This window comes from Wyeomyia smithii, chromosome 3 (genome assembly GCF_029784165.1).
Source record: "Wyeomyia smithii strain HCP4-BCI-WySm-NY-G18 chromosome 3, ASM2978416v1, whole genome shotgun sequence".
Lineage (NCBI taxonomy): Eukaryota > Metazoa > Arthropoda > Insecta > Diptera > Culicidae > Wyeomyia > Wyeomyia smithii.
This window is the reverse complement of record NC_073696.1, coordinates 162,765,536-162,789,411: the sequence shown is the minus strand read 5'-3', so window position 1 is coordinate 162,789,411 and position 23,876 is coordinate 162,765,536. Positions and strand designations below refer to the sequence as shown.

Sequence of the window (23,876 nt, the reverse complement as noted above, 5' to 3'; positions counted from 1 at the left end):
TTAACTTATTTTCGGGAATCTCTTCTTCGTTTTCTATGAGATTCCTTTCTATTTCGTAATAAAGTTTTGCAGCGTATGTCGCTTTGGCTTTAAGCATTTCTACTCTTGATTTCTGATATATTGACTTTTTTAAGTTACTCAGAATTTTTGTTAGGATGTGCAACTCACTGTCGATGATTTCTAACATTAGTTTATTTGTTTTCGATGCTTATTTAATATGTTATAGGGTTATATTATTATGAATTTGATATAAATAGTAAACTTAGTAATGTTATTATAGGGTTATATAGTTATGCATTTGGTATAGATAGTAATAGCTACCTTTGCTGCTTAACAGCTGTTTCCCTTACTTGGTTGGCGTGGCTGCTACTCTGGTTTTCTAGTTGTTGCTTAGTTGCTGTAGCTGTCGTTGAAGTAATTGTTGTCTGATCTGCTGCTGGTTTTGTTGCTGCTGCTCCTGTTGCTGGATCAATCTCTGGCTGTACTCGTCGTCGTCCCAGTTTTCCAGTTCTTCTTTTACCTGGTTTAGCATGTTATCTGCTGTGCAGTCGTCCATGGTTGGTGAGGTTTCCATTTCTTAGCACATGGATTCGAAAACTGCCAACATTTGGCCACCTATTTTGAGTTCTTCGGCTTTTTTATCGGACATTATGCCTTTATTTGTGGGATAACTATTTGTCCGTGTTCTCCGTTTAATTGTTTTTTCGAATTTTTCTAGCTCTTTAATGTTTTTTATTTTTTCTGTCACTTCCACTAGATGGCACTGTTGGGTGGTTTTTAGAATGTTTATACACTTCGATCTCGTGTCTATGTAAACGGGCACATTTACTAAATTTGCTACTTGCAATCTTTTCAAATTATCGATTAGTCTTTTTGCCATTTTTTTTTGTTGTTTTGTTGGAGAAGTCCATTCAATTTTTTTTCACATTGGCTTGGTTTCACAGTCTACGCGTCATTATTTCGCCCAACGTTGGCGTTCGCGTTCCTTGAATTGTTTTTTCTGCGCCGCTGTCATTCGCGCTGGCGTCTTACGAATCACTTTTTTATTTTCTGTATTGGGTACATATGCGGGTGCATCCGCCTCGTCCCAATTTTCTCCCATAGCCACGTTTTGAACTACTGTTTTTCTTCTTCTCACATAAAGTTTTTCTGGATAACTGATTTTTCTTCGACTAGCTTGTTTGCCGGTTTCGCGCACTTTTTGTCTATATTATTTTACACTTGGTTTATGCTTGCTACTGATTTGGCGATTTTCAGCGCCTGTACACGCGAGTGGCGCCGGTACAATTGGTAGATTTTAATCGCGAGCAATGCACTTACCATACACATAATCAGCATAATTTTCAGTTCATGATCCGAAAGGAATTCACTATGGAGATCTAAGGTGTTTTGAACGTTAACCTATGGATCTCCGTTGTTTGATACGGCTTTTGAGTGGGATTTGCCCATGTTTTACACTTTTAGTCCGAGTATTGTGGCATCGTTCTTTTATTTCACAATGCGATGGATTTTAACACTTATCACACACCTGTCACGGTATGCCATGTTGTATGTCGCCGTGTTATATGGTTGTTTTACTTTAAGGAGTTGGTCACTATTGAACATTACTTGCCTTTTGAGAAAAAATCACAGGAAGGTTGTATGCAAAGCCACGACCGCAAGGTTGAAGTAGAATACTTTTACAAGAAAGATAACTCGGCTGCTTGTGTGTCAGTCATTTTTTCTAGTAAATAAACGTTGACCGTTCATTGGCAGTATTGTAATTTCTTTGTGTTTGATATTTTGAATGAAGTTCATTGAATGTTTTTAAATTTTGTGCAAATGAGAAGTTGAAGTGCTGCCGAATTGTAATATGCACATTAAATACGACATCATTAAACGGGAACGGAACAAGAGCTACGGTTATGCAGAACGCGAATGACGGCGCAATGCGATTCGCCTTACCGTGGTAAAATGTACAGCTCTTTTTAAGGCGAAGTAGAGCTATACATTTTAACACATTTCGTCTTGCCGAATCGCATCGCGCCGTTATTTGCGTTCTGCATAACCGTAGCCAAACACTAAGCGACGTACGTAACACGAAATAATAGTCAGAGTATGCATGTAGATGAAGATAATTAACTTTGGATTATAGCGCAAAACGAGAAAATATTAACTCTTCAAATATTCATTTTTGTTCTTCAAATTTTTGTTGTTCAATTTAATAACCGATGAAATGTCTGTTTATTATCTGATGAAGTTGTTATATAGGCCAAATGATGCATTCCCAATTTACTAGGTCCATAACTCTGCCGACCGTGCTTGGGAAAGCAGTCGTATAACGACCAATCAGAGGTCGAATTTTGTGTTTTGACAAGGCTTAAGGATTTTCAATAGTACAAGAGTTTGAATAATAAAATTGCAATTTCATGCATCTGGTAGGAATCTTGGAAGATTTTATAATCGATAGCTGCAAAAACGAAGGAAATTCATCGAAAACTAACCGATTTATTAGCATTTGAAATTGGACATATTTCTCACTTTTTTCAGTTTTAGATTTTCATTTCACATCCCTATGTAGCCGAACTTCCTGAGAGAAGTATTCTACTTCAAAAACTCTCCCAGGTTCCTGGTTTCCGAACTATGGTGGACCAGGGAAGTATTGACCTCCAGGGTATCCACCAGAACGGACCTTGTCACGCATAGGAATGATCTAGTCAAAAGTACGTTATCGAGTGTCTTTATTTGGATAATTTCTGGCCTTATATACTAATTGTACAATGTTTGCCTAACCTATCTTAATGGTAGAAAGAAAGAGAAGGCTGGAGAGGCCCTGTTCGATATTTGTAATTTGAATCCCTTTTGCCTCGCAGGCTTGCACTAACGGGCGATGCCTGCGCGGCGGGGTATAGAATGAGCGAATTGAAGGGTAACGACAATGCTGTTGCATCGCCACCTCACGGTGTTCCAAATACCGTTATTATAAAATAAAATACCCCATCAAAACTGTTTATGCCAGTTGGTTTGAATTACTATCCTGCACTTCTGGGCCAAATTTGAAAATCATCGTTGGACTAATTTTTGAGTTAAGCCCTTTTAAAGTTTTAGGGAGGATTTCTCATACAAATATACTTAAACAACCCTTCCAAAACGAACAAAAATCGTTGCATTGTATTGTTTTACAGGCAACATATGCCCATTGACGACCTTTCTGGAACATTTGAGCTGTATCAGGACCATCGGAAAATTGTTTGGATCAAAGAACCCCGGGTAAAATGCAAAAATTGCCATTTTACCCGGGGCCTGAACCAAAAACATTTTTTGAAACCTCAGTTCACTGGAACTTTAAAGCTACGTACCGCACCTAAAAGCAACATCAACATCAGCAGTTCGGTGACACCTGTCAGTTCTTAAAAAGGTCTGTAGTGAATCCACAGACAAACAGCGCATCGCGAACAATATTTTGCTCAGGAACAGAGTCCGGACATACTTTCCTGGCAAAATCAAATATCCACTGACTTGAAGACTCCTTGCTTTCGTTGACCGTTACGCGATTCCGCATTCTTCGGGCTGTGTTTTAAAGAGTGCTCATCGATGTCTCCCTCGACGTCTCGTTCACAAACCGACGCCAATATCCGCTTTTCATTGCTTTAGCCAAGCTTTTAAGCTTGGTATCAAGCTCCGAATACCGTAAATAGTCGCCAGGTATACCTCCCTTCTGGAAGGCCAAAAACGCGTCGGATCTTTGCGTGTAGACATCGGAGCACTCTTGGTCCCACCACGGAGTGGGAGGCCGTTCTTTAATCGTTACGCCGGGATATTTCTTCGTTTGGGCTTGCAACGCGGCGTCGAGAATCAAGCCCGCTTTTAAAATTATTTCCTCGTATAACTTCCAATCGACATTCCGTGTGAGGTCATACGGAATGTCAATTGGTCGCATGCGAGTTGACCCGTTAGTAATTTAAATAAGAATAGGCAAATGGTCGCTACCGTGAAGATCGAGGATTACCTTCCATGTGCAATCCAACCGTAGCGACGTCGAACATAAGGATAGATCCAAAGCGCTTGGGCGCGCTGGAGGTTTCGGGATACGTGTCATTTCACCGTTGTTCAAAATAGTCATGTCGAAGTCATCGCAAAGGTTATAGATTAAAGAGGAGCGGTTATCATTGTAGGGGGAACCCCAAGCCACACCATCAGAGTTGAAGTCTCCCAAAATCAAACGTGGCGAGGGAAGAAGTTCTATTAAATCAAAGAGCAACCGTTGCCCAACTTGTGCTTTGGGAGGAATATATATTGAGGCAATACAAAGCTCTTTACCTTGTATTGTCATTTGACATGCGACAACTTCGATGCCTGGAATCGAGGGGAGGTTAATACGGTAGAAAGAATAGCACTTTTTAATCCCTAAAAGTACTCCTCCATATGGGGTGTCTCGATCAAGGCGAATAATATTAAAATCATGGAAGTTGAGATCAATATTTTAAGTAAGCCAAGTTTCACAAAGGGAAAATGCATCACATTGGTTTTTATTTATTAAAACTTTGAATGAATCCATTTTTGGTAAAATACTTCTACAATTCCACTGTAAGACAGAGATAGAATCCTTCATATACGCAGATGAATTAGGCATCGAAGGATACAATCGCTGCAAGGAGGGGCCATTTGGCAGCCAACTGCTTCAAATATGATCTAACTGTTGGGAGGAATGCTGTAAGAAAAACTTTAATTGGATCGGGTATTTTGAAATTTTCAAAAAACCATTCCACAATGTCAGAGAATTTCACAAATCCAGAGTATGTTTCATCAACTGGGTGTGCAAAAGGAACAACTGACGATTCACCAGCGGGAACATCTTATGCCAATCCTGGGGCGTCTAGAAAGAGGAAAAATATTTCCTCTCCTAAACTTCCCCGAAAAGGTCCTAAGATTTCCCAAAGTGAAATAAAAGTTACAAACAAACCAAACAGTGCTGCGGAAAAACCCCAGTTGTTCCTTTTGCACACCCAGTTGATGAAACAAACTCTGGATTTGTGAAATTCTCTGACATTGTGGAATGGTTTTTTGAAAATTTCAATATACCCGTCCAATTAAAATTTTTCTTACAGCATTCCTCCCAACAGTTAGATCATTTTTGAAGCAGTTGACTGTCCAATGGCCCCTCCTTGCAGCGATTGTATCCTTCGATACCTAATTCAACTGCGTATATGAAGGATTCTATCTCTGTCTTACAGTGGAATTGTAGAAGTATTTTACCAAAAATGGATTCATTTAAAGTTTTAATTAATAAAAAAAAATGTGATGCATTTTCCCTTTGTGAAACTTGGAGTCAAGAATACATCACTGGCCTACAGCAAACAAACAAAAATCTTCAACCCAATACCATTAAAATTGACAGCATCGTGATTCTTCGGGAGGACAATTTGCCTCCCCTACAATGGCCCCTAGCAAGAATAAGTGAAGTGCACCCTGGAGCAGACGGAGTTGTACGAGTTGTCACTGCCAGAACCGCTAAAGGGACATACCGCCGTCCAGTTAACAGAATTTGTCCATTGCCTCATGATGATGCGGTCGACACATCTTTAGATATAAATGATAAGTAAATTTAAGCAATTGTTAAGAAATTTTGTTGAAACTAAGTTTCAAGGCAGGCGGAATGTTTAGTGTTAGACATTTAACTGTTATAAACTAAGCACACACAGAAGACATTTACTGAATTCACCCTAATATTATAATGAACACTGAGCACAAATGTACGAAGACAGATCACAGGCACGATATCAGTATCTGAGAGGATCAGTATCAAGCCGATTGCCCAACAAGGAAGGTTAAAATACAGTAGCGCGTGCGCTATTTGTAAAATTTCAATAAACGGCTAGTTTTTCGTATCTCCGATGATAAAATAGTTTGATTAAAAATAACACAACGTAGGATTTATATATTCGTATAAGTAAAGGTCACTCTGGCTCAATCAACGAACCAACATTCCCCAACAACGACAAAAACTTAAAGGAGGTAATGCGCAGGCTAGGCAACCATAACGTTTTATTTAATACGGCTAAAGGCATCTTCGGAAAACAATCCGTAAAGTTTATTGGTTTTCGTTTAATAATGGTGTCCATAATGGTTGGAGTATCGAGGACGACAAACGTAAAGCTATCGAGAACTTTCGCAGGCCAGAATCGATATCAGAAGTCAAAAGCTTTCAGAAAGAAGTCAAAAGCAGAACAGAAAAGACAGAAAAACTCAGACAGCTTACAAGATCAAAAATGTTCTATTGGACGCCAAAAGAGGAACAAGAGTTCATGTTCTTGAAACTTGAAACTTGAAGCATTGAAGTCGGTAGCCAGATTTGGATATTTCGATCAAAGCGATAAAACGGAGCTCTGCGTTGATGCATCACCAATTGGAATAGGAGCAGGAAGCGGAAGCTAACGAATATATTTTCGGAGGCTCACACAGGACAAGCAGAAGGGCTATCTCTCGTGCTGAAGCATGGGCATTGCGGCTTCTTCCTTACCGTTTTCGTATTGAAAGAATTCCCGGAGACCGTAACGTTACGGATGCCTTGTCTCGACTCGTTTATAGATCACAAGTTGATGAGCCGTTCGACGAGGATAATGATAAACATATGCTTCATGCTCTGGATGCGGGATTCAACTAGCTGCTGAACACGATGGTGAGATTGATGAAGTGAAACTAGCACTGGAAACGGGGAGATGGCCAGACAAGCTAATGCGCTACGAATCCCAGTCGAAGAACCTGAAAATATTTGGGTCATTAGTACTGAAAAATCATCTCTTAGTTCTCCCTAAAAGTCTCAGAAAAAGGGCACTGAGAACAGCTCACGAAGGACATATTTGCTGGGGAGCAACTAAGCGTATTCTCCGCGAGTATTTTTGGTGACCTAATATGGCTAAAGAGGCCGAAGATTTTGTAGCTCGTTGTGGAACCTGTTTAGTGGTATCTCGAAAAAACCCGCCCATACCACTATCAAGCCGCCAACTTCCTAATGGCCCTTGGGAAGTCCTTCAGATAGATTTCCTATCAATTCCAGCATGTGGTTCTGGACACGTTTTGATGTGTGTCGCTATTTACTCTAGATATTTGCACGTTGTGGAGATGAAACATGCTGCACTTTGCAAAATATTCGTTGTGTGGGGACTTCCATTGATATTGCAAAGCGATAATGGGCCACCTTTTCAGAGCAACAATTTTTTTGAATACTGGGAATCGGAAGGAGTACGAGTACAAAAGTCAATCCCATTGAGCGCCCAATCTAACGGAGCCGTGGAGCGGCAGAACAAAGGTGTTATTAAGGCTATTGCCGCCGTGAAAGAAGAGAAGAAAGGGTGGAAAGAAGCATTGGAGGAATACGTGCATACGCACAATACGTGTTAGCATCACTCGCGCTTAGGAATCACACCATTCGAGTTGATGGTAGGCTGGCGTTACCGAGGCACGTTCCCAAGCCTATGGGAAGCTACAGAACCATTGGGCAGAAATAAAATTCAGGAAGATGACGCCCATTTCAAACTAGTAAGCAAGAAATTCGCAGATAAGCGTAAAGAAGCAAAGATCAGTGATATAGCTGTAGGTGATAAGGTTGTTGTAGCCATAGCTCAGCGTACAAAGCTTGACTACACATTTTCTAGCGAAAGATTCACCGTCTTAGCAAGAGATGGAGTAAAAAACAAAATAAACAAAAATAAAACAAAAAATGAGATGGAGCCAATGTGGTAATACGCAATGAAGAAGGTGTGCAGCTCTTCAGAAACGTTCAGGACATAAAGAAACTCCCAACAAGGTTGCTTTCAGATTGCGGTTCGGTGGAAAACACAAAGACAAGTACTCGTATGCAGGTTATAGAAGAGTCAATTGAGCCATCAGTTCTGGGAACCGACATCGATAGAGCTTCTACCACATCAGGAGAGCAGTCGTCGCAGATGCATACGAAACACAAAAAGGTGTGTGAAAGACCAAGAAGAAATGTGAAGAAAGATATGTATTTATATAATATTTTCCAATGAAGAGTAGAGGTGGAGATGGATATAGGGAATGGGAGTACGTAAGGCAATGACAGAAAAGTAGACAGCGAAAGAGAGAGAGAGAAAAAAAGGGAATAAAGGATCACTATGAAAATGAGAATAAACGTCAGTCTTGTGATTGACCTGGTAGAATGAACATCAAAACAGTGTACTGTTCTGTTAACCCGAAACCCCCTTCACCAGACACGACAGGAAGTATAACAATATTTGCGATCAAGTCCTACTAAAGAATCATTTTTCATAGGGGGTCGGGCTTACCCTCAGTAACCTACTAGCGCCAATTTCTCCTGTTCTTAAGACATCGTACACAAATTACGTAACGCTCAAAATGTAGATTTCAAACCCCCTCTTTCTGTGTAATAATAAGTAACGTTCGATATGAGAAAGCAAAGCCTTGGTGCTACATTCCGATTCGGAACTCGACCTTCTGTTTATTATACACAGACTTCGCAGCCAACTGTTAAGTGTACAGGACAATTGCGGGGCCAGCGCTACGATCCTACTAACACTAACAGTCTCTCCCGAACCGAGACTCGAACCTACGACAACTGGCTTGTAAGGCCAGCATCGTACCTCGAGACCAGCTGGGTTCGATATGACTCCCCCCTAAAATTACTTAACGCTGAACAACCTGACCCCCCTTCAAATTCAGAATTTTGAGCAAATATCACAGTTACGTAACTGTCTCAACTAAACCCTTCCCTTCAGTATGTAACGCAGACTCAACCACCCAGAAGGGGGGGGCTTTCATGCGTTTCATATTTTGTGTACGACGGCTAATCACATCGTAAAACATTCATAATTATTTCAATTTACGTCAAAATTTTTTGATAGCGCTAAAGATATTAAAGTGAACTCTTTTTCTTTTTTATTCAGCGCAAGGATGTGCAAGATCCCCGTGTGGTACTGGTGCAGTTTGTTATGAAACAGTTGGAGGTAGACCGGTCTGCTCATGCCCACCAGGTTACAGTGGAAACCCTTTGATACAATGCAGAAGGTATATACATATATATAGTAAACCTCACCGATTTTTTTTCCAATTGTGCGTATTTGTTCTTTCCGGAAAAAAATTATAATCATATTTATTTGTTTTGCGCTTGAGGTTTCCTATCCTTAGTGGATTTTCCTTGCAGAGCTTATTTTTTAAACTCAAAACTTCTGAATCGATCATGGAATGTTGAATGCAAACAAAAGGTATTCTAATTGATTTTTCAGGCACAATATTTGGAATATTTTTGCTGGTGTGCAAAAATTTCAAATTTAAAGGGTGTTACGGGTAACAATTAGTCAACTTCAATTCAGAGTTTCAAACATTTCTCGAGGTTTGCAAAGAAATTTCTCGTGTGGCAGACGATCCGTTACTGTGGTTTGAAGAGCAAAATTTTCATCGCGAAGGGTTCCGTCAACAAAGAAATTTATGTGCAGGAGTGTCTGAAAAAACGTCTGTTGCCTTTCCTCAAGCAACACAGTTGTTTTGCTCTCTTTTGGCCTCTTGTGAAGATCACAGCGCAACGCCTAACGCTCACCAAGTATTGTCTTGCCATTCTTTTAGTCCTATCACAAGGCAAGCTTGCGCGACGCACAGAGTTTACGCATTACAGTGTAATGTACCGCTTGGTGTTGGTCGGCGGTGAAGAGTTTTTTTTTTTTTTTTAAAGGTGGCGGGGAAATCTGCAAACAGACACCTGAGAAGAGAGCTCTGGGTGTGGGGATGAGACTAGGGGAGAGATGCTGGGGTAGTTACACTCGCCCAGACACCTACTGATCCCTGTCCCGACCCACTAAAACCCCTCCAGTCTCCAGCCCTGGTCTTCCCGGAACGACTGTTAAGTATTACGTCGGGGAGTGGCTTTTGTGCGTGATGCACCCTCTTTACTCTTATAACCTCCTAGCTAACTACCTGGAGACTGGTAATTAGCTACCACTGGCGTGTTGGTGGTTGACCCGCCACACACGTTGCAGCTCCAGAACAATCTGAGAGGAGGCCGCACAGACCGCGTTCCAGATGTCCGGGTCGTCGCACATCCTCCGGACTAGATTGTCCGGAGTAGTGCCAGGCCCGCTCACAGCCATCATGTTGCTCCTCGCTCTTGCGAAACGGGGGCATACGAAGAAGACATGCTCAGCAGTCTCCTCCTCCTCCACGCACTCGGGACACATGGGGGACACCGCGTGTCCGAACCTGTGCAGATATTGCCTGAAACAACCATGGCCTGACAGGTTTTGTGTCAGGTGGAAGTTCACTTCACCATGTCGTCTCCCGACCCAGCCGGATATCTCCGGTATGAGTCGGTGCGTCCATCTGCCCTTTGTGGAGTTGGAACATTCCCGCTGCCATCTGATCATCGAGAATGACCTTCTGGTACCTCGTATGCCCCTTGTGTCACGTTGGTCGAAACACTCTCTGTCCTCCTTGATGGCGATGCTGATAGGCATCATGCCGGACAAAACACAGATTGCATCGTATGACACCGTACGATACGCACTCGCAACTCTCAGGCACATGAGCCTGTAGGTACTTTCCAGTTTACCACGGTAACTGTTAGTACCTAGCGCTCTGGACCACACTGGCCCACCATACCTAAGTACGGACGAAACCACGCTGGCAAGAAGTCTTCGCTTGCTGCCATAAACCGCTGAGCTATTGGACATCATACGAGATTGTGCTGCAATAGCCGATGAGGCCCTCTTACAGGCATAGTCGACGTGACTCCCGAACGTGAGCTTGTCGTCCACCATAACGGCCAAGAGCTTCAGGGATCGCTTCGAGGTGATGGTACAGTCTCCGACTCTGACCACCGCCTGTTGCTCCGATTTACGGTTGTTCACAACCGTGACCTCCGTCTTATGATGCGCGAGCTCCAGTTTCCTGGAGCGCATCCAGTCCTCGACCTTGCGTATACAGTGCGCGGCGGTCAACTCGACCTCCTCGATAGACTCGCCGTAAACCTCCAGCGTTATGTCGTCTGCAAAGCCGACGATCACAACCCCTACAGGGAACTTGAGTTTCAACACTCCGTCATACATGACATTCCACAACACCGGGCCCAGGATAGAACCTTGCGGAACTCCTGCGGTAATTGGGACGCACTTCTGACCCTCCTCCGTGTCGTAAACAAGTACTCGATTCTGGAAATAATTTTCCAGAATCTTGTACAGCGACACCGGTACATGGATGCTCCTGAGCGCGAGCGCTATGGAGTCCCAACTGGCACTATTGAACGCATTCTTCACGTCGAGCGTGACGATTGCGCAGTAGCGTATTCCCCTTCTCTTGCGCTGGATTGCTACCTCCGCCGTCTTGATGACGGAAGAGATTGCGTCCAGCGTGGACCTGCCCTTCCGGAAGCCGAACTGGTTACTTGCCAGACCGTGTACACCCTCCGTGTACCTCACCAGTCTGTTGAGGATGATCCTCTCAAGCACCTTGCCCGCGGTGTCCAGCAGGCAGATAGGTCTATATGCCGATGGGTCCCCTGGCGGTTTCCCAGCCTTCGGCAATAAGACCAGTCTCTGCCGCTTCCACCTGTCCGGAAAGAGACAGTCATCCAGGCACCTCTGCATGACTGCCCTGAACAGCCCGGGGGCCGTTTTTATCGCCAGCCTGATCGCCAGGTTAGGGATACCATCCGGTCCCGGTGCCTTGCTCACCTTTAGGGATTTGGCGATCACGATGAGTTCCTCATTCGTAACCCTTGCCTCCTCCCCTGCCTCGACACGGCTGTCGTCGCTCACGGATTGGATGCTCGGCAGGTTGGCCGACCATCTCTGGTCTATGTCTGAGATACTGGAACGTCGGACGTGAGACTCGACTGCCGGAGGCCAAGGACTTGGCTCGTGGCGTGGAAAGAGTCCCTCGATGATACGCTCCAGCATCGCTGGTGATCGCTCTGCAGGCGCCAGCGCGCCTTTAGTCTTCGCCATTACGATCCTGTAGGCGTCACCCCACGGATTTGTACTGGCACTCGCACATAGCCTATCGAAGCAGGCCCTCTTGCTGGCCTTTATCGCACTCTTTAGCATCGATCTTGCCGAACTGAATGCTGCGCGGCGCTCTGTCCTCTCTTCTTCGTGCGGTGAAGAGTTTGACTGTATTGATGTGTGCGCTGTCAAGTAGCAGCGAATATTTAAGGCCCGCAGTTACACACACGGCGTAATGACGCCTTCTCCGTACAAAATAAAAGGCATGATGGCAAGGTTTTTAATATTTAGGTTTGAGTACACGGAGTTGTTTCGAGGCAACATTGCGAGTGGCGTTTTGGCTCAAATGCATTTTAGTTATTTTGGAGGTATAGTTGGTTGGAGCGGTCATGTAGTAAAGAAATGCTGAAGCCTTGATAAACGTTCCAATGAATTATATTTCTGGGGAGCTGAAGTGCTTTTGTTTTGAAGCGTTATTTGTGAAGTTGTTTTGGATTGACATTGCGCATTTAGTAGTCAATGTACTGCGGACTTGATGTGAAACGACCCGCGTTTGGAAGAATTTTTATAGTGTGCGTTCGACTATGATTACCATGTGATGAAGGCTGAGCAGAAGAGATGGTCGGGTTTCGCGTTTTCAAACCCGAAACCCGAACCCGACCCGTACCCGTCGGGTTCGGGTCGGGTTCGGGTTAGAAAATTTTCGAAAGTGTCGGGTTCGGGTTTGAAAATTTTTAAAGGTGTCGGGTACGGGTCGGGTTCGGGTTTGGTGGGAAAAACAATGTCGGGTTCGGGTTTGAAAATGCCGGGTTTAGGTCTGAAAACCTGAAACCCAACTACATCAAATGACCATTTTTATAAGATAATGATGTCTAATTTCATGCAACTGTTAAAATCACTAACATTTCAATACCATTTGAGGCTCAAAGCTTCAGAGCAACCTCGAATTGGTACAGAAATAATAAGAAACCGATTTCGTATTCTTTTCAAGTTGTGACCGATGACGAGTATATCGTCCACATAGAGGACAAGAAAAACTTTCTCTAGCCCAGAACTCCGGATGTAAAGACACGGATCGTTGTCACTGCGCCTGAATCCAATGCTGGTGACGAAATGATGAAAACGTTCATTCCAGGCCCACGAAGCTTGCTTCAGGCCATAAATGGAACGGTTTAGCCGACATACCAGATCGTCTCCCTGCTGAAATCCGTCCGGTTGGACCATATAGATTTCCTCTTCCAAATTACCATTCAGGAAGGCGGTCCGAACGTCCATCTGATGCACAAGTAGCCGTTCCTGATTCGCTACTGCCAGTACTGCTCTCAAAGTGTTCAACCTGGCCACCGGTGCATATGTTTCGGTGTAGTCATACCCGTAGCGCTGAGTGAACCCACGGGCCACTAACCTTGCCTTATAACGGTCCGGTTCTCCATTTGCACCAGACTTAATTTTGAAAACCCATTTACAGGAGATTGGCTTCCTTCCAGCAGGCAGCTTCGTTAGCACCCAGGTTTGATTGCGATTCAACGAGTTCATTTCATCTTGCACGGCCGCTTGCCATTTTGGCCAATCATCACGCTTCTGCATCTCTTTTATAGTGTCCGGAAAATCCTGTATAACTCCGATAGCACTCATGGCAAATCCTGCAAAGTCCATGTCGAAATCCTTCTGCCAGACGGGGGGTGACGATTGCGACGAGTCCGATCCGTCGATCCCTGCTGCGCACCAATAGGTTCTACTGCTGTCACCGATGTTCTTCCATTTCCAATGATTCATTCGACTCGCTGCGACAGATCGGAAAGCCACTGCTCTCCAATTGCAGCCTATCTTCACCAACGGCTCCTTTACTAATCTTGTCACCGATGTTCTCATCGAAAACAACATCACGGACAATTTTCACCTTCCTATCTCTCGAATCAAAGATACAATACCCATTTTTAGCGTAGCCGACGAAAACGCCCTTCCATGATTTGCTGTCAAGTTTCTTTCTGTGCTCCTTTGGAATGTGGCAGTGAGCAGTGCACCCAAATATGCGCAAGTTGGAGATATTTGGTTTGAGTCCACTCCATAATTCGCACGGTGTTTTGCCCTGTTCCAAAGCACTTGCCGGGCTTCGGTTCGTTAAATTAGCAGCAGTATCAATGGCTTCGCTCCAAAATCTCTTGCTAACGCCGGGGAGAACGAGCATCGAGCGAGCCTTTTCGACGAGGGTACGGTTCATGCGCTCACTGACCCCGTTCTGCTCCGGCGTGTAGGGCACTGTGTACTCCACCTGAATTCCTTTCTTGCGGCAGAACTTCATGACCCGGTACTCGCCACCGTTGTCACAGCGAACACGGGAAACCCGCCTCTCGAACTGCGCTTCCACAGTGGCAATGTACTTCTCGATGCACTCTAACAATTTATCCTTCGTCGCAATGGGATACACTTTCACGAACCGACTCCAGTCATCAATGAAGCTAACGGAATACTTCGCCCCATTGTGACTCACAGGAGTGACTGGCCCGCAAACGTCTGTAAGCACTAGTTCTAGGATTCGCGTCGACCGTTTTCCGACGTGTCCCCTTTCGAAAGGCTTCCGGGTCTGCCTACCTTCGACGCACGATTCACAAATCACGGTAACATCGCTATCTCCTGACTTTGATGTTTTGTTCATTCCATCGATCATGCCGGTTTAATAAGACACGTAAGATTCTTCTGGCTCAGGTGGCCATAACGGCGATGCAAGAGTTCATCACACATACGCACTTCACTACACGAGGACAGCGATTTTCCGACCGCATAGAACTCAAGTTCATACAGTAGATTTCCACGCTAGCCGATCGCGACTACCTCCGAGCCTTTAAAAATTTTTACCGTTCCGCTTTGGAAAGTCACCGACATTCCCGCACCTTCAACCTTTCTTACTGAGAATAGATTGCACCTTGCTTCTGGTACGAAAAGTACGTCTTTCACTTCGCACGCGATCTTATTCTCCCCAACAACGGAATTCACGACGATAGTTTCCGCGTATTTCGCAACGATACTTTCACCATCTTTCACAATAGCAATGGTCATCGGACGATCAAGTCGTTTTAGCTTCACAAACAGGTCCCGATTGTTCGCTATGTGTTCAGACGCACCCGAATCTACGAACCACTGGATCTTTTTCATCGCATTAGGATTTCCGACATTAACAAAACACACGCCCTTGCTTTGTTCCGAAAAGTGGGCAGTTACAGGTTTCTTTTTCTTTTCAGGACAAACTGACGCTTTATGGCCAATCTTTTGGCAGTAGAAACACTTTATTTTCTTCTCTTTTCCGGCGGACTTCCTTTTGAAACTACTTGCAAACGCCGCCAGCTCCCGTTTCGATATACCACTTGCACATTGACTGAATTTTGCTTAATTTCGTGATCTAGCAGCCGACATTTCGTGAATTCCAGCGTAAGCGTTTCTTCCGGCAGTGACTCCATCGTAGTAACAACAGTTGTATAATAATCGCCTAGACTCAGCAGCAATCCACACACAACATCGACGTCTTCCAGCACCGCTCCAATGCCACGCAGCTGCCGGACAAGCGATTCGTACCGCAGGAAATGCTGCTGCAATGGTCCGCCTTCGTAACTCAAATCCTTTAACTGCCGACTGAGGTGCATTCTTTTCGCAACACTTTTGCGTTCGAATACACGCGAAAGAGCATTCCAGATAGCCTTCGGAGTGGCATGCCCCTGCACATACTCGATCTGGCTGTCGCTTATCCGGGAGACGATAAGGGATTTACATTCCCTCTTTTTCTCCTTTTCCAGCTCCTTCCTTTTCTGTGCCTTTTCCTCTGCTTTGTCTTCGTCCTTGACGACTAACTACGTTTGGTTTTGGGTACTTCCGTCGTGATGAGATCCAGTAGGTCATATTCTTCCAGAACTACTTCCATCCGATACTTCCACGTGGGATAGTTGGTCCCGTCAAAGAGATGTACACGATGCAGATCTTTTTCCTGCTCCATTTCACACATGTTTGCCTTTTCCGGCAGGCGAAAACGCTTCCGAACTGATAAATCGCGTTGGCCTGGGCCGATAACCTAATAAGAAACCGATTTGGCCGTGATAAGATCGGATAACCTGAGAAATACTACGGAGTAAAGTTAAGCACGTTTTATTATAGGAACGATAGTTTTAGGTTAGATAAAAGAATATAATGATAGTGACATTTGCTCAAAAGGTGTTCCGACACAAGGTCGAATAAGGGGTAACAAATGTATGTCGAATAGAGGAATTGCCACTCTTCAACAAGAAAATCGACCCCCCCAAAAAAAAATCTTGGGTTTGGGTTTCACAGTTTCGGGTTCGGGTCGGGTTCGGGTTTCAAAAAAAATTAAATTTTCGGGTTCGGGTTGGGTTCGGGTGTGTCCGAAAAAAAAACCTCTCGGGTTCGGGTCGGGTTAGGGTTTGATCGAAAAAAAAACTCCCGGGTTCGGGTCGGGTACGGGTTTGAAAAAAGCCAAACCCGACCATCTCTACTGAGCAGCCGAGTGCCCGTAGTTGCCGGTTTAAACAGCGATTTTGCGTTTTGATTATGCCAATTATGATTACATGGTTGCAAAGATTGTCCAAGCGGGAAAGGAAGAGATAATTTTTGTTTGCGTCACAATGGCCAATCGTTTATACTTGGCTGGTAGTATTTGGTTTTCTGGAGACTTTGCTTCTACATCGATAAGAAACTAAATAACATATGCCATGCTGTGCTAATGAAAATTGTAAATAAAATTTTATGATTTTACTAGCTGTAGAGTATAAGGCAGCAATAAAAATAATAATAATAATAAAACTAGATACGTTTATTTGTGGCAACGTATCAAAGGAATCCAATGTTATTTCTTCTAAGTAACATATTTCCTTAGATACTCAAGTTGCTATGTATATTTGTTAACATGAAAACTATAATCAGTTTTTGGAGAGATGTTGAACGAAGCAGTTTGAAAAAATCGAAAATTGGAAAATGGAAGATAAAAAATTAAATAAAATGGATAAGGTGCACGACAATGGCGTAAAACGAAACGCTCCCAAACCATGCTTGTCATTCTCCTCAGTATGTGGAAAGAGCGGAGAAAAAATTCACCGTGCACTTCCCTTAAATGGATATAGGAATGAACGATAACAAGGCGGGCGCGTCTAACGAATGAATGAATCTGAATCAAAGGATGAATAGGTAGAAAGACAAGTTTTTCACAGCTAGATGCGTGGGAGTTCGTTAGAGGTTTGGTGAGAGTAGCTGAGCTTATCTCCCATGGTTAGCAAAATGAGAGGGAAACAGTTGAAGGAGGCATTCGGAAACCACGCGGGAATATAATCGAGAGAAGGAAAACTAACAGGATTTTCGGCAAGTTGTAGGAACGCACTAAATTGGTCCAGCTTTGCATTTTTGTAGTTGGGGCGGATAAGAAGGAATCACCCGAACCTGGTAAAGGCTGGTAACGAAAAATTAGCTTCGTAATTTTTCTACGTGGTCCCGGGGAGAATTGTTACCGGACAATTTCGAATTGCGAAACGGTACCGTGAACGAGACGTTTGGTTTTGGGTTTCGTAAATATTTAATGTTAGATGTTTAATTCTAGTTTGTAAGTTAGGTTAAGTAAAGTAATTTGGTTGTTTATCTGGCTCTTTTCTGTTAATTGTTGTTATTTTATTTTGTTTGCCAAATGAACAATTGTATTTTTGGTTTAACATAGCGTAAGTGTGTGAACCCGTAAAAATTTCAACCAATAATTAGGCTTCGAAAAATTGCGAAAAAATATTGTATGTACACGTTACCGTTTGAGGAAATGAGGGGGCACTGTCAAAATGTACACCCTGGGAACTTAAAAGAGACCTTCGGCGTCCACCCCGGAACATCCAGACCAGGTGTTGGGGCTTATCACGGAGGCTCTAGAGGCTTCGTAAAATGCAGCCCAGGAAAGGGACAGCCTCACTCCTCAAACGGTAATAATCTTAAAAAAAACTAAAAATATTTGTAACTGAAAAACCGCAACGGTAAAAGACGGCAAAAAAAGTCCGCTCTAAATAGCCCACCCCTTAAATGATCCAGATTACGTACAGCTAAAAGTAAGATCACTTCAACAACTGCACGAAAACTTGGTATCCGGTAGGGAGACAGGAGAGAGTGAGAGAGGACAAGGAAGAGAGGGAGAGAGGACGAGAGCAAGATCGGGAAGATGACAGATCGATAAAGGGAGTCTGAAATTAGCCGTCGAATAGATTAGACGCGGAAAATAAAAGTCAAGCCGGAAAAGAGTGAAAGTACGAAAAAGTGGTGACGAGATTTGGTCAGCCGGCGTCAACGGTCGGGTGTTAGGGCCATCTAAACCCGTGGTCCAGAGCAACCTCAAGGGACGGTCATCGAAGGGCGAACGACGGAATTGTTCCCGTGGAATTCACCGCTAGGCCACGAGGTGCCGGAACCCGTTCCCTTGCGCTTACCTCTATAGCGCCGTTCAACACGTGGGCGTTTTGAAGGCGGCCTACTTAGAACCAAGGCAATCAACTCCGTTGCGATGGATCTTCCGTGTGTGCCGCGGGATACCAGTGGCATCCGGTGCAAGCCGTGTGATTCTGCCGAGCAGTCGTCGTCAACCGGAACGCGCGGCATCGAAGGATGTCCCTCTCCTCTCCTGCTGCACATCGATCATCAATGGGCCCCAACGCTGTACAGATGAGTACTCAATAAATAGTTTTAGAATGTATTTTCCATTTTTTTTCTAAAGAGCCAGTAACCCTTCGCTAATCGACTCTTGATCGTTCCGCTTCGCCAACGGTAAGTCGTCGGGTTGTCTGAGTCCCCCAAAAGTTGGTTGCCGACCCTGAGAAGGCACCACAAAGAGCTAGCCGGGTTGATGGGAGAACTCACCACTATAATACCAGCCAATCTCTCCAGAGAAAAAACAAATATCTTTCAATTGTGCAAAAATAATAGGATGAAAACCAGCAAAATTACAGTTAATATGAACCGGCTGTATAATTTCGAAAGGTTCATTGACCAATTCAATACTGTGATTGATCGATTGAACACTATCAACGAAATAACTGTTGACTTACTCGCAATTACTCGCAACGAATATTTCTCTAAGCCATCAAAAGTTATGGTTTGTGGGCAACTATCTTTACTTTCATAAATCCTTTTAAAATTTTCCATAACTCTGCTATTGTTTTGATCAGTGGTGGGCACCGCTAACCGAAAAATTAGCGACGCTAATCGCTAAGCCGCTAACCGGAAAATTTAGCTCGATAATCGCTAAACGCTAAACCCACATTAGCGAAACTTTCGCCAATCGCTAATCGCTAACTTTCCAAGCAGAAAAATTTGTTTCGATTTGAATTTTGTGCATCACAGCAACAAATTATTATGCGAAACTAAGTTGCAGCTACATCTCAGTTTCTTATACAAGAACAAAAAACGCAGGAGGTGGAGCCAGTTCATTTTCGTTGTTTCATCACAAGTTTCAAGAATGAAACAACAATGTGTATGAACTTATGCGTGGAATTTGATAAAAACATGGTGCATACTGCATGGTCAAATTGCAGCAACTAGGGTGATATAGCAACTACATGGCGTTGTAATAAGATTGTCAAATGGCAAATGGTCAGAATAGGAAAATATTGTCTGTATAGCGATTTATCTTTGATTATTTCCAGAAATTTGATGAGGATTCAGCCCCAGTTATCAATGTTCATTCAATTTTCTCGTTTTTACTATCTATGTCATTTGCTGAAGAAACACTTGCAAGTTTATGGCTTAGCTATTAATTTTGCTTCCCTTTTAATGCTCATGCTCATTCTCAGTTTCAAATTTTGCTTCTTTAATTCATCAGCACCTCAGCGTGATAATGAAATACAAAGCAATTTATTTCATTTCGTTTTAGAGACCCTCACTGTTTGGACAACTTCTAATCTAGATGAACATTTCAAAAGGTCCTATCTGCTTTCATCGTTTTTTCCGGAGGGTCTTTTCATTTTGGTAATGGTTCAGCTCCCGCTAGTGACTCTCCCAAGCGTGGTTTTCGTTAAGAAGGCAAGAATGATCCCTCCGCATAGGCGTAGCCAGAGGGGGGCAGGGGGGGCGTTGCCCCCCACCTAAATGTAGACATTGGTGTAGAATTTTATTTTCAATAACTCTAATAGCACAAAACGACATCTTTAGCCAATAGAAACATCTGTGTAAAGTATCAGCCAGATCAAAAATAATTGATTGAAATGCTTGCGCTATGTTGCGTGGAATTGCACAGGTTTTTCAGTTGATCCACCAAGGATATTGCAGCGGCAAAAATACCGGGCAAATCCGCCTGCATCAACTAGCTTGGAGTATTGGAACCGAGCTGAGACAATTCCTTACCTTGATTCTTTTGTAATCTCACTGGAAACACGGTTCGATGAAGATGCCTACGCCTTGTCCTTGCTACATCCCGCTAACGTAATACGCATGTCGTTGGAAGAGTTCAAGCGCTGAACCGAAAATTTTGTAATTTTTTATGAAGTTGACAATTTTGTTTTGAGGTGGAAGTTTTGTATAAACATTGCAGCAGTATGAGAGCAGACCGTAAGAACTTGGAAGAGTTGGATCTCATAGACCTGCTAGCTAAAGCCCGTTCTTTCTTCCCTGCGACTGAGAAAGCAGTTAAAATTGCACTTGCTCTACCATGGAAACATGCACGATTGAACGCTCGTTCAGCGCATTACGTCGGGTGGAAACCTGGCTGAGGTCAACAATATTTGAACAGCGGTTGAGTGCTCTCTGCTTGCTGAGTGTTAATTCAATTTCAATTTATTAATTTACCTAGTAGCGTAAAGGCGAACCTTTTTAATTTGCTACCTGCGCGTTACTTAGTTTTTCACAACACTTAACTTAACTAACAATAACCTTAACTAGTAACATAAATTTCAGTTCCAATATTCGAGACAGCCCCGTTTAAAAACTGTTTCAGAAGTTGAACGTTTAACAGCAGGAGGTATCGAGCTAATCGGCAGATGTTCAACAACAATCGTGAAAAGACACATGAACCGCTTCCGGAACGTTTGACGTTTGATGCCCGAGGACTTTATTGATAATCTTGACTGTGTCTTCAATCTTCACGTCCTTGGGAAGCTTTGACAGAATGATGTTGAGATAGCGGCTGTGCGGGTGTCCAGTTTTCGACCGAAACGCACCTTCGCCGCATCATTCAGCTGGCCTGCATCGTTCTCAAAGAGGTCCTGGTAGCGGTTAAACAACAACGTCCGAACGTAACTCCGTTTTCTTCGTCGAAGACAAACTCGATGATGTTCGAAGAGAGGGACTCCAAAATCTGCTCCGGGGTTTGATACTGACGCTGCTGGACCGCTATCCGCTGTAAAATTTGGGCCATCTTGTGAATCATATCTTGAATTCACGGTTGCGGCTGCTGATCAACTCTATCTTTTGCCATGTTCGTGGATTCTTGAGATCCTCGTCGCCAAAATAATATGTCCAAAGGTTTAAATGAACTTAAGAGTTTTTAGTAAAGAACATCACTTTATATTCGAGGTTGGACAAAGAATTATCAAATTTTCCACTCTGATGTCAAGGACAACTTTTCACTGGTTGCCATGATGTAACAATCACTAAAGATTAGTATTTATTTCTATTTTTCAAACCACACTAAAGTCCCTTTTTACGCGGGGGAAACGTGCCGCGAAAATTCCGGAATCCGCTTAAAAAGACGAGTAAATTTCGAAATCCGCGTAAAAAAACCGCGTAGATTCCGGAATCCACGTAAAAAAAGCCGCATAAAAACAACCGCGTAAAAAGCGACCTTAGTGAATCATTTTTCTACTTCTAAAATTTTGAAGAGCTTGCCCCTCCCTATTTGAAATTCTGGCTACGCCCATGTCCCTCCGCTATCAACTTGTATAAATATCGCGTCATAAAAGGTGTTTAATGAGTTGTGGTGATTGAATGAAAGTGATCGATCAAAATCGCTCAAAGCAGATAAGACCTTTTGAAATGGTTCTCTAGTAATCCCAGTATCCAAAACTTACAACGCAGTAAATAACCTATCTCAAAAACAAACATAAGGCAAACGATCGAACAAAATTTACTGTTACATAGCTTGAGAACATGACAGCAACTTTTAGAAGTATTGTTGCTCCATCCAGTAGATCTATTCAGTGAAGGTTAGGTTTTCAAATACCGTTCACACGTTTCAACAACAAATCCAACCTCGCGTGTTACGTTGTTGGTGTAAAGTTTTTTGAAGCAGCGATGCAACTTCAGCTGTTGCTTGTATCTTTACAATTTCTTCCTAGTAATTAAAAATGTTTTTTTAAAACCTCAGAGTTTCATTAGTGCAACAAATTATTTTTTATTTTTATTATGTTTCAATTGTTGCTTGGGTTATTAACCCTCTAGTGCCCAGTACCGCCTTTAGACGGTCTTCAGTGAAACCTCTTAATAGCTTCAATCGATACATAAAAAATGTTTATAAAGTTTCAGAGTGATTTTTTCAAAGTCCGTCTGAAAAATAACTTGAGTACTAAAGGGTTTATTTATTAGTTTATTTATCCTTCTAACATAAAGTCTTAATGAATATGAATATATCACTATCGTCAACGTCATAATGTAAAACAAGCAGATCTTGCTACTCGACTGGAGAAACAACTGGAACGCTCACCAAATTCGAATAAATCTTCAGCAGAAGTAAATGCCCGTATCATCGAAGACATAGGGGCGTTAAATCCAAACGCTGTGCGATGAAACCATGTTTGGAGAAGAGTAGAAGTCCTTAAAGCACGCGATGGAACACGAAAATCAAGTAAAGATAGTAGTTTGGGACAATCAACTTCATTGTTCAGGAGCATAGCGACAAATGTTGCCTGCTGAATCTTCCGTTGTCGAGCTAGGGTGTCAAGATTGATTAGTTTGCACCGATCACAGTATGGAGGCAAGTTCTGTGGGTCACGCCAAGGCAGATTTCTCAAAGCAATTCGGACAAATCTCTTTTGCACTCTTTCAATTCGTAAACTCCAGGTCAGTTGATGTGGAAGCCAAACTAGTGAAGCATTCTCTAAGATAGGTCGCACTAAAGAGCAATACAGAGCTTTCAAGCAATACGGATCATTAAAATCTTTGGCTATTTTGGTTATAAACCCCAGCTGACGATTAGCCTTAGCAATGACGGCCGATCGATGACTAGTAAAGGAGAGTTTCTTATCCATTGTCACACCCAAGTCATTCATCTCTTCAACCCTGTTGGGCACGACTCCATCGATATGGTAGTTGAACATTATAGGCTGCGAGTTCCGATGAAATGTCATTACAGAGCATTTAGGGATGCTGACAATCAGCTTATTACGATGGCACCATTCAACAAACATATCCAGTAACTGCTGCAAACGGTGACAATCTTCTATGCACTTCACGGCGAAATAAAGTTTTAGGTCATCCGCATATATAAGCTTACATCCGTCACCAAGCAAAATACTAACATCGTTTAAAAATATTGTAAAAAGCAGCGGTCCCAAGTTACTTCCTTGAGGTACACCACTCAAGTTGATGAACGGAGTAGAGCTGCACGCTCCCAATTTCACCCGAAGTGATCGATCACACAGGTATGAACTAAGCCATGCAACAAAGCTGTCAGAGGCACCAAGCAGGTTAATTTTGCGCAATAGTATACGATGGTCAATTCTGTCAAATGCGGCTTTCAAATCCGTATAAACCACGTCCACTTGGCATTTTGCTTCCAGTTGTGTAAAACAAGTATGCGTAAAATCCAATAAATTCGTGGTAACCGATCGTCCAGGCATAAAACCATGCTGGTCTGTAGAGATGTAGCACTTCATTCCAGCTAGGAGACTTCGATTGACAATAATTTCAAATAATTTCGATGCTGCCGAGAGATTTGTAATTCCACGGTAGTTACGGATATTACTTTTATATCCA

At 43.1% G+C, this 23,876-nt stretch overlaps 1 protein-coding gene across 1 annotated transcript in view; it reads right to left on the bottom strand.

Moving 5' to 3' along the window:
* LOC129728799 (nidogen) overlaps positions 1-23,776 on the bottom strand; it is a 93,697-nt gene extending 69,921 nt beyond the window's left edge. Inside the window, exon 1 of the mRNA XM_055687259.1 lies at positions 23,561-23,776. Coding sequence (XP_055543234.1) covers positions 23,561-23,776 — 216 coding nt within the window. The remainder of the gene's footprint in view (positions 1-23,560) is intronic.
* Between the last annotated feature and the right edge of the window lie 100 nt (positions 23,777-23,876).